Source organism: Callorhinchus milii, unplaced genomic scaffold, assembly GCF_018977255.1.
Source record: "Callorhinchus milii isolate IMCB2004 unplaced genomic scaffold, IMCB_Cmil_1.0 Scaffold2, whole genome shotgun sequence".
NCBI classification, from domain to species: Eukaryota; Metazoa; Chordata; class Chondrichthyes; order Chimaeriformes; family Callorhinchidae; genus Callorhinchus; species Callorhinchus milii.
The window spans coordinates 98513870-98526110 of record NW_024704743.1 but is presented as its reverse complement, the minus strand read 5'-3'; the positions used below and the strand labels follow the sequence as shown (position 1 = coordinate 98526110).

General features: G+C 40.0%; 1 protein-coding gene across 1 annotated transcript in view; it reads left to right on the top strand.

The window, feature by feature from the left end:
• The window catches only part of trappc9 (trafficking protein particle complex subunit 9), a 497684-nt gene that overhangs the window by 234146 nt on the left and 251297 nt on the right, over positions 1-12241 (top strand). The window contains exon 20 of the mRNA XM_042331670.1: positions 2120-2279. Within this exon, the coding sequence (XP_042187604.1) occupies positions 2120-2279 (160 nt within the window). The remainder of the gene's footprint in view (positions 1-2119; positions 2280-12241) is intronic.

The window sequence follows — 12241 nt, the reverse complement described above, 5'->3', positions numbered from 1 at the left end:
GGAGACTCTTATCTCCCTCTCTCACTCCCCCACATGAGGATAGTCATAAGTTGGTCATCCTCTACATTAGCATCCTCTGAGTGTTTTTATAGAGATTATATAGATGCCTACAACAACAACAACAAGAAGATTCCATTTATAGAGCGCCTTTCACGTCGGGAGGATGTCCCAAGGCGCTGTACAGTTGGGTCAGGACCCGAGCAAGGGGGAATGGTCAGGGTGAGGGGAGGGAAGGGAGGGAGCGAGGAGGGGGTAGAGAGTCGAGAGGGGAGCTGAAGGCACGGTCAAAGAGAAAGGTCTTGAGACCGGCCTTGAAGGAGGAAAGGGAGGAGGCGGCGAAGGCACTGGGGATAGAGTTCCAGAGCCTCGGGGCTGAGAGGCTGAAGGCCCGGCCACCGATGGTAGGGCGGTTGGGGCGGGGGATGTGGAGCAGACCGGAGCCAGAGGAACGGAGGGTATGGGCAGGTAAGTAGGGGGATAGTAGGTCAGAGAGGTAGGAGGGAGCAAGGCCGTGAATGGCCTTGTAGGTGAGGATGAGGATCTTGAAATCAATCCTCTGGGGGATGGGGAGCCAGTGGAGGCGAGCGAGGGTGGGAGTGATGTGGTCCCGAAGCCTGGTGAAGGGACAGTACACGAGCTGCAGAGTTCTGAATGACCTGCAGCTTGTGGAGGGAGGTGGCGGGAAGGCCGGCGAGGAGAGCGTTCCCATAATCCAGCCTTGAGGTGATAAAGGCGTGGACCAGAGTTTCAGCAGCGTGAGGGGTGAGGTAGTGCCGTAGTCTGGCGATATTCCGGAGGTGATGGAAGGTGGTGCCAGTTGTGGCGCGGATATGAGGGAGAAAGGACAACTCAGGGTCGAACAGAACCCCGAGGTTCCTGACTGGCTTTGAGAGGTGGAGAGTGCAGCCTTGGATGCTGATGCAGTCAGCGCCTAAGGTACGGAGGTGCTGACGCGAGCCAATCAGGAGGGCCACAGTTTATGCACGTTGAGCTGAAGAATTGAATTCACTCTTCCTCAACTAATCCAGGTATTATGGGCTAAAATCGGCACTTAAATCCGCTCAATAAATGGTCTTTGAATCAATTTCCCATAGTCAAGATAATTTGAGCCTGAGCTCCAGTTCCACACTAATGATCCCAGGAGCTAATTATTCCCTGATGGTTTCATGAATAAGGTTGTCCTCTATTACTTCTATTCGTAAGAAACCATTAGGGGGGTGGAGGGGTGGGAGAAGAGTTGGGGGGAAGTAAGTGGGGTTTTCTTGCAGCTAAACTGGCTCCAAGTGGCATGTGTGGCAATAGAATGTCAGAATTGAGCCAGCCCTCTGTGGCCATCTCGGTAGTCCAGTTCCTGAACCAGATGGGTCAGCATTACTCCAGGACACTGCTGATGACAACACAGTCAGCCTGACTCATCAGCAAGACCTGCCTCTCCGCCCTGCCTCTTCCCCGGCTCGGTGTTAGACCCTGCCACTATCAAGCACTCTGGGACACTACCCCGTGTGATGGGTGCTATGTAAATGCAAGTTGTTGTATCACTGGCCTACCTAGGTGATAAGTTAGCCAGGATTATGATTCTAATTACTCTCATGTGACATGCACACATGCACATGTATAGTTGGTGCAGGAGTGGCCTAATTTGCGATTCTCTCCATGGATGAATAGCTTATTTGAATCCACCCAAAAGAATGGCCCTTTGGCAAGATATAATAATCATCATCCTTTAATTTGATATAAGCGACTCATCACATCATCAAGATGATTCAAAATGCTTCACAAGATTTACTATATAGTGTGACTGTATTTTGTGGGGAAGATATTGTCAGTGCTCATGGAGCTATAATTCCCCATAGTCATTACTTTCAGGATAAGAGGAGGGGGGGAATATCAGCAAAAATTAGTGTCATTGCTGGGTTCAAATTGAAACTGGTAATGCAGGTTGGTGATAACTCCTGGATCCAAGATACTTTACGCTGTACGTGGCTGTAAGTAAGTGTAAATAAGTGTTTAATATGTGATATTTCTTAGCATAGTGAAGCATAAAGTTCTTTTTGAAGGCGAGAGATGCTTGAATGATCATGAGGACTCATACACTTTTGTCTGATTTATTGTGTTTCAGGATGGCGATACAAGTTGACAAATTCATCTTTGAAACTCTACCAGAACCAAGCAACATGGTTGAAATGCTACATATAGAAAACTTAAAACAGCTGGAAGAAGAGAGAAGCCATGCTCAAGCCATTGAGATCAACAACAAGTTAAACATCCACTGGAAAATCATATCCTTTTTCATGACCTAAATTAATAGCAATGTCAAAATACTGGTGAGGTTTCAAATATTTCTATAAGTTATCTGTGTTACATATATTATTCACTTTGGTGGAGGTGAAAAGTGTTAAGCATATTCAGAATTCCAGTTTTTCTGGCACTTGACACCAAAATTGTATCTAACAGAGTTCTCACAAGTCGGTCTGATGTCCCTCCAGTTTTCTTACTATGGATTTCCATTTGAACTAGCAGCATGTTAGACCCACTTAATTATTATTTTTGGCTGCCTTTTGTTTCAATTCAAAAATTCTTCTAAAATTCTGTCATACCCAGTTCCAGTGACAGGATATCAATTAGGGATAATGTTTTTATTGACTGAAAAAAAAATCAACCACATATTTGAGAATATGAGATAGTTCAGGAGACTAATATGAGTCTTTTTTAATCCCTCATTTCTTGTCCTTGCCCCCTCTCTACTTGCTTTCCTGTCTTCCTTGGGGTTTGTTTTCTGTGTTTTATTCAGTTCTTATATGTGTCACTATGTCTTATTAATCTTCCTGTCAGTCTTTTCCTCTGTCTTTTCAACACTGTCTGTCACGCTCATTTGTTCCTTACCGTCTGAAGAACAACAACTTGGATTTATATAGCATCCTTCACATGCTGTAGTGCTTCACAGAGGCGATGCGAAAACTGAGCAGTAAGGGTGAAGGAGTGGGCCACACTTGCTCACACTTCTTCCAACCTGTGTTCTCCCACTTCCCTCTCACTGTGTCACTCTTTCCTTCTCTCTTTTATATTCGTCCCAGCTAGTCTGTGCTGGTGTTTAACCTCCACACAAGGCTCCAGCTCTCCTAATCCCCTCTCCTCTTGGACATTCTCATGGATCTCAGCTTCACCTCATGTCCATGGGATTTATTTTGCACTCAAATATAGGCTGTACCAATATGCAGAAGCGAGAGTCAGAAATGTCTGCTGTTGAGGCATGCTCATGGTGGGTGGTTGGTCACAATGATCAACGATCAGTGAACACAATGACTCATTCTCCCTCAACTTGTCTTTGGACCACTCACAAACTCACCTTTCCTGCACTTGAATTCCAGACTGAAGTGGCCTCTCCTCCCAGCATGGTCTTGAACATCAATGTCCATGTCAGGACATAGCATATGTCAGATATACTTAGGCTGGACTTTGTCAGATAAGCAAGCGGTCAGTGGAAGCGGAGTATAGGTCCTGGGCTGCGCCTGCGGGAGGAGGTGAGTTGAGTTCACATGGGGTCCAGGAATTGTTGTTGCTAGCATATTTCAAGCCGTTATTGACTTTGTTTTAAGGATTGCTGACCCTAACCCTAACCCTGCGTGAGGCTGTGTACTTGTTAATAAGTTAATTTTCATTTGGTTATTAAGTTTAATGTCCATATCTTTAGAAAGTTTAATGTTGATAATGGTCCAGCTTGCTGAAGTATTTCCATATTACTCCAATGTGATTATTTCCCAGNAAAAATAGTTATTTATGAAGTTTTGTTCTTAGGTTGTATTTTCATCTAAGAAGTTGAATGTTTAATTGCCTCTGTAACAGTTAAAGTGGAAATGTACAAAAATGCCATTGTCACTCAGCTGATATGTGGGCTTGAACAGGATTGAGGATTGACAAGAATTCTTTCTGAATTTCTGGGATAGAAATGTCTCTAATTGGTATAAGTCATACAAAATAGGTTATGGTTGTGTAACTTACAGGTTTTCGGTCAATATTTGTGGATGGAAGAGGGAGAAATCAGAAAAGCAGATGTGATTTCTTATATACACAGATGCTATCTACGAGTCATTTAATTCAAACAATTCTAGGTTTGTACAAATTAATTTTGAGCTGCTGTTGGGTCATTGATTGGTATATTTCTTTAGTCCCGTTTATGGAGTCCTACAGCTCAGTGGTTAGAGCACTCACCTCTCAAGCGAGAGACCTGGGTTTGATTCCTGGCAGGGCAAAATGTTGGGCAAGTTTCCTTACTCTACATCTTTTTGCTTATCTAGCAGTAAGTAGGAACCCGGTTGTAAGTCGATATTCGGATTGCCTTTCCGGGGGTGATGATTCCTTAAAAAAAAATAATTGGTCACTTAATTCATGACTGTTTGTGGGACACTGCTGTGCGCAATTGGCTGCCGCGTTTTGTCCACAAAATATACAGTCAATTCACTTCACAGTGTATTCCCTAAAGCACTTTGAGTTTTCTCGAAGACGTGATCAGGTGCTATATCAAACACAAGGATTATTATTATTTAGCTGTATTTTCTGTTTTATTTTCAATTTTAAATTGTACCAGAAAATGACCTGATCACGCGGATGATAGAAAGTTGTTAATATTGAATATCTAGAATTCTGAATGACTGAACATATCTGCCTTTAATGCCATATTTTTTAGGCACATTGACAAACCTTGACATAAGAGTAAATGTGCAATTGAGGTGGTACTACGCAAAAAGCAAATATAGTGTAAACATCTCAAACTATTACCTGTTTTGAAAACTTAAAAGGATTTTTCCAAGAAATGTGTAGCGAAAAATGGGTGGTGGTAGCCAGGCAAAGAAAAAAAAGTGAAAATTCCAGTTATTAAAGGGAAGGGAAAGGTTAGAAATGATGACTACATTGTGATGCAAGTTATGAATAACTTCATAAAAATAGCAAGAGGATTGGAAAGAGAGGAAGTGGAAAAGCAAACAGAAATGAAGTGTTTCATGTGTAAGTTTATTAAATTCTCTTTTTAATTATTTCAGCTTTATGGGAATAATATTACAATAATAAAGCTACTACCAGTGATATTGTAGTACCCATTCGCCCACAGAACACAATCACTACACTTTATAGTATATTCTGTGAAGCTCTTTGGGGCATGCTCCCAATGTAAAAGGTGCTGTACCAAATGTAAGGATTATTATTAGTAGTAGTAGTAATACTTTATAATTGTAATATTGGTAATATTAGCAGTCTCATGCTCTACTATCACAAAATTTATAAAACACCTGACCCAAATATTTGTCCTAAAGATAATATGTGAACTGTTTATTTCTGACTCTCACTGTACCCATTTTACCTTGTGGGCCAGCTATAATATAAGTGGTGGCAATAACCTTTATTAAAATGGTAGAGTAGTACTGTCTTGCCATAAAATGTTTTCAAGCAGGTTGTGAACTGTTACCTAACATTTTGAAAAGCCTAAAGGGTTAGGGAAATCGTTTGTGACATTAGGCTAAATTTTCAACAAAACTGTGTTGAACTTTTTGAGATTTGGATGTTTTTATATAAAGCACACGTCAGAACATGTTTAGGATAAAAAAAAGCAAGCCATCAAGCGACACAAGCTGTACAGCTAATCGTGCACATGCATGAGTAAGTTGGCAGCAGTACAAATAATTTATTGCAATGTGTATTCTGTTTTTAATTTTGAAATATTTAAAGTATTTTACTTGTGAACTTTAAAATCCATAGTATTTATTGCCTACTTTATTTTTTTCATGCAAAGCATATTTATAAGGCATTCGTTTTAGAGTAGCTCTGTATTCAGTATGACACAGTGAACTTTGAAGTTTACAATTTGTAATTGGGGAGATTGCCCAAAGCAGTGAAGTGATATTTTTTCTATAAAAAAGCTTTGAATGGTTATTGATTTATTCTCTTACAAATAGAGGCAAAGTAGCAAGTTATACATTCCTACTAGTTTGTGTGCATTTTGATCATTGTTCATTCAGTTCTCAGTCTAAGATTTATTGTAGTAATTAAGTGACTAAAATATGGATTGAAGCCCTAAACATTGCATGGCCTCTTCCCAACTAGTGATGCGCTATGCATAAACAGCTAGCTTCCAAATCATTCTCCCAAGGTCTCAAAACTTCATTTGTTCCTTTACGGTCGTCAATCAGTCATTTGTTGAAACCATATTTAATTAACTTGGTGTTTGAACAAGAACCATAGCAGTATGTTCGCATTGCAAATTCAATTTTAATTGGATGCACTGCCCAACAGAAGACTTCTTAGGCTGCTTCACAACAACAAAAAGTTGCACTTATATAGTGCCTTTCACGTCAGGGGAACGTCTCAAGTCACTAGACAATGAGGGGTTTCCACCCACCTGCGGGTTGGTATCAGACAGGGGGTGGAGGACAAGAGGGGCGGTGGAGGGAAGATGCCGAAAGCACAGTCGAAAAGAAAGGTCTTGAGATGGGCCTTGAAGGAGTCAATGGAGGGGGTGTGGCAGAGGGGCACCTGGATGGAGTTCCAGAAGATGGGGGCAGAAAGGTTGAAGGCCTGACCGCCGATAGTGAAGCAGGCAGGGCAGGAAGGTGCAGCAGGTCAGTGCTTTCAGAGCGAAGGGAACAGACAGGTTGGTGAAGTTTTAATAGAACGCAGAGGTTGGAAGGAGCAAGACTGTGGATGACTTTAAAGGTGAGGACAAGGATCTTGAACTTGATTCTCTGGGGGATGAGGAGCCAGTGAAGCCTGGCAAGGATGGGGGTGATCAGCTCATGAAGCTTGCTGCAGGAGAGAACACAAGCTTCAGAGTTCTGAAGAATCTGCAGCTTGTGGAGAGTTCAGTTAGGAAGTCCATCGAACAGGGAGTTCGCCAAGCCTGGACATACAGGGACTTCTCTCATTTAGAAATGAAATGAATGAATCTGATGGGGAACAAAGTGACATAACATTTCAGCAGGTAGCACAAAATTCATTACCATTAACATTATGGCTTTTCAATTGGATGAAATATTCTATTTATTTTAATGTACTATTTTTTATAGCTTTTGAACATGGTAATTGTTCAAAAAAAATTATAGATCAATAGAAGAACCTGCAAAAGAAGGGACTAGGTAATAAACTGAATCTACCTTTTTCTATATATTTTTCTGGAAAATTGCCATCTGTATCACCTTATTTAAAATGGTCATTTTTGACAAGTAAAAATAAAAACATTTTATTTGAGGAACATTCCACAAAAAGCTCACTTTTGACAGGTATTGTAAAGTGAAACCTGACCTTATCTGCAATAAATATTTTTTCGCCAGTTCATAAGGGAAGAATTCCAAGCACAAGTGAATCATAGAAATTTACAGCAGAAGAAGGCCATTTGGCCCAAAGTGTCAGTTGTGGATATTTATGAGTGTTTCTTAGAAAAATCCCTTGAAATTTTATCAAATAACAATTCTAGGTATTTACATTGAGTTTCTGTTGTTGTGGGCTATTACTCTCTGGGTAACAATTGTCATATATGATCTCAGACGCAATATTTTTCTGTGGGCGAACAATTTCTTATGCTGGTCATTGTATGATTAAAATATGTATGTTTTTTAAAAAATGAAGAAATATAAAACATTTTTAATCTAATTGCAGAGAATATTAATCTGATAGAGCAAATCTTATATTCACTTGGAAAGTAGATGCATATGTATTCTTTAGTCAGGTGCGCTTGGATAAATCCCAACACTTGGCGATAGCGCTTTGACAGCTGTATATTTTAATAATTTGTCACAGACAGAACTCATTTGAATTTCCAGCTCTATGACTCATTGGGACTGTAATGGAAATGTATAGCTTTCTGCTTGAACTTAACAACAAAGCTACAGCTTCTGTGCTGTAATATAAAACAATAGTACTTTAACGCTGCACCTGCTTGTTGTTTTCAATGCTAATTTCAAGATGGCAAACATAAATCTTACTTGAGTAAATTGCAAAATCCGTCCCATGATAGTCCCAACTAACATCAATTTGAGATATTAAAAAAAGTGAATGTTGCAAATCAAAACCAAAAATTCCTGGAAATGTACAGCCGCCTGATTTGCATGTGAAAGAGATGGGTAGGTCTATACTTTGGCTGTAACCATTCATCAGTATAATATAATGAACCATTAATCCATCATTCAGTTTCAAATATTAATTGATCTTCTGTGTACTTTCCCTTAAAATCCAGTTCATCTAGTAATTAAGCATAAGTTTTACTGCACCAACTTGCTCTTATTTTGCACATTTTTCATAGAATGAGTTCCGTGGCTGAAGGCGTGTTCACAAATAATGATTTGAGGGAGGGAGGAACGAACAGTTAGACTAGAATTGAAGGTGAGCAAGGTAGAAAATGGTAGCTCTCTATAGCAAGGTAGAATATGGCTGGAGGATATTGAATGGTAGGAAGAGGTGAGACAGTAAAGGGATTTGAATGTCAGGATAAGCATCTTAAAGTCAATCCACTACTGTACTGAAGACAAATGGAGCTTGGCAAGGGTAGAAGTAATGGTTATGTGGGGCCTATTAAAAATACGAGCTTCGGAGTTTTGGAAGATAGAGTATTGGAGAAGTCTTTCTTTAAAATGATGAAGTAATTAAGAGTAAATGAGAATTTCAGCAGAAGAGGGTTGGAAAAAAGATTTTAGTAATATACAGAATTTGGAGTTTTATTTTTAAAATATTTTTACTAAATGTAGCTGTGTCCATATCAATCTTCTCATTTGCAGCATAAGTTCTGCATTCAGTAACTTGCTCAAATGGCGAATTGGAAATTATTTAACTATTTATCAACCAACGTTGCACAATGACCTATTAGATCATTTGCTGTATTCTGATAGCTTGTGAAGTCACGACTGCAACAAACAATGCCTGTCTGCCTGTTTCTCTCTCTCAGTTACTCTTATCTTTCTCACTCTGACACTTTTTCTATCACTCCCTTTCATTCTATCATTCTCTCTCTTGCTTTATCACTCCTCTCTCGCTCCCTCTCTCTCATTCCCTATCTGTCACATGCTCTGTTCTCTCTGTCTTTTTGTCGGACCTTCTCTTCCCTCTTTCTATCTTTAACATTGTACCTGTTTTAAAAAAAACTTACTTTACTGCTGGCTTACATTTACGTGAAAATTCTGTACCAACTGCTCGTGTGAATACAATCTTTTTTCACCAGGTATTCAGAATTTGATGTGTCTGATGTGGCCTTAAAGTAAAGATTAACCTCTAAATCTACATCATTCTAACTTGATACTGATTTTGTAGATTTTCTTTTGTGAAAAACTTGGGCTTAAAATCTGGATACAATTATCAGAATCCACAGCAACTCAATCAATCAGCATCTGAAAGCGAAAGATAGGTCTATGTTTTGGGTTTGTTTTGTCAGATCTGAACTGGTGAGCTGCAGGAGTCCTTTATCAGATGAAGGAGCATAAATTGAGAAATAAAAATAGGAAGAAATTACGAATGATTATAATACAGAGGCAGCTGAAGGTTCGTGAGCAGATGGTGAAATGCTGTCAATAGGAAGAGAGAACAAAAGTTGATTAGATGACAGTAAGACATGATGAAATTCCAGTACAACTCATTGAAAGAAAGGAAGAGGGAAAATACCTGGGAGTGGAGAGGGGAAAATGGAGGAGACTGCAAAGGTTTGATGATCAATTTGGGCTTGCAGGCTGAGGAAAATATTAGATCCTGCTCCTGAAGATTGGATTAGGCTTGATTGGAGCAGTGAATGATGCCAAGGGTAGAGGTGCTGCAGAGGGAAGTTGAAGTTAAGATCAAGAGGAAAGTCAGGGTCAAGTTCTGAATGAGAATAGCGTTGGTTAGCAAAACAGTCTCTTAATCTGTGCTTGGCTTTGCAAACAGGAGCTCGCACCAAAATCACCGAAATTAGTAAAAACAGGATGGTCCAACCTTTTGGCTGCTGAGGATGGCTGATTTGAGACACTTCCATGGGCCACATAAGCAATCTTTCTGTGTTTGAGTCCAGAAACATCAATTGGAAGAATTTTCGAATTCAAGATCCTCATCCTCACCTACAAGGCCATTCACGGCCGTGCTCCCTCCTACCTCTCTGACCTACTATCCTCCTACCTCTCTGACCTACTACCCTCCGTTCCTCTGGCTCTGGTCTGCTCCACATCCCCCGCCCCAACCGCCCTACCATCGGTGGCCAGACCTTCAACCTCTCAGCCCCCAGGCTCTGGAACTCCATCCCCCAGTGCCTTCGCCTTGCTTCCTCCCTTTCCTCCTTCAAGGCCGGTCTCAAGACCTTTTTCTTTGACCGAGCCTTCAGCTCCCCTCTCGACTCTCTACCCCCTCCTCGCTCCCTCCCTTTCTTCCCCTCACCCTGACCATTTCCCCCCTGCTCGGGTCCTGACCCAACTGTACAGCGCCTTGGGACGTCCTCCCGACGTGAAAGTCACTCTATAAATGGAATCTTGTTGTTGTTGTTGTAAACCCCTGTAGCTTAGGGGTTAGAGCACTTGCCTCACTAGCGAAAGGACCTGGGTTTGATTCCGGGCAGAGTGAAAGGTTGGACAATTTTCCTGACTCCATACGCCTGTGTTTACCTAGCAGTAAATATGAACCCGGTTGTTAGTCGATGGCAGATCGCTTTTCCGGAGGTAATAATTCCATCTATATAAATAAAAATAATTTGGCCACCATTGTTTATGGGACACTGCTATGCTACCGCGTTTCGTCCATGAAATAAACAGTCAATTCACTTTATAGTATATTCCTTGAATCGCTTTGAGACGTCTTGAAAACATGATGAGGCGCTATATCAAATGCAAGGATTAATATTATTATAGAAATCCTATATTTTAAATTGTGTAATCAATTCATTATATTTTAATTACCATGCAAACTTTAAATAGGCAATGTAAAAATTCTTACACATTTTAAAACAATAACTTTGATCAATTAAGTATGTAGACTATATGCAAGAGTAATAATTAAATCCAGAGAAAATAATGAAAATAAAAGAAATAATTAAGTGAAATAAAATGTACATAATTTAACAATGAACAAAATAAATGGAAATAATATATGCATCAAGTTAATTTTTATGTATTAAAATCAAACCACAAGCTATCAACTCAGCGTATGGAGGCCCCTACAGATAACGCTCAAAAAAACTAGAACAGGTTAATCATTTCAGTTGCGGCCTGAGGGCCATCAGTTGGACCACGTTGTTATATAGGATTGGAATAAGTACATGTTAACTGTTCTTTCATATCTGATTGTCCATTGGAATTCATCCAGTATACATATTTAGACACAGGATATTATGGTAATGAACATACAATTTCTCAATAACCTGAATAATAACCATAATTATCCGTCCTGTTTATAAAGGTCAATACAAATAAAGGAAATGTAGTTTCCTGCCAGCTACTGCTGCACAAATGATTACAAAAGCAGAATAAATACCACCTCACATTAAAATCATATTATAAATAATACACTCAGGATGGAGGTTGCAAACGATGGGATGCTTGTGAGTCCAGTAAAACTCACACATCTTACTTTTATAAATCATACAAGTCATACGTTCACCTGAGTCCCATTCAGTTTCCCATCAAACCCACTTAGATTTCTGTGCACTGCTCGTATTCATCACCCCATGACTTGTAAAGCCACTCCCTACTCTCTATTCCTCCCACACTTACTGGCTGCATTGAATCGCGGGAACTTACGTCCTGACCCGTCGACGCAAGCGCACTTATCAGCCGGCTGCATTGAATCGTGGGAAACATAATCTTGATTGCTCAACGCACGCGCAGAAAAACTTTATTTCCCGCAATTCAATGCAATTCTAACGTTTGCCAATAAGTGCGCATGCGGCGATCTTCTGGCATGGATGATGAAAAAATCCTGCTCTATTGAGGATTAAGGCATATTCTGTTCATTTTTTTAAAATCAGTCCCAGGTGTTCATTACTGTCTAATGTATGCTGGCAACAAATTTTACAATAACTTTAGAAATAAACCTAGAAATAATCCTCTGTAAACCATTTGGCAGTTATCTACTTCCTGGAATTCGTAATCGATTGTGATAATCTGTGTTGTGTTACTGTGATACTCCGTCCAGGTATAATTTAACATTTCCTCACGCTGTTCTGTTTTGAAAGCATTATGATTGGTCGATATGTTCCATTTCTTTTATTTGTTTCAGAAATGTGGTAATATTTGTCTACCTGGTATTCCCA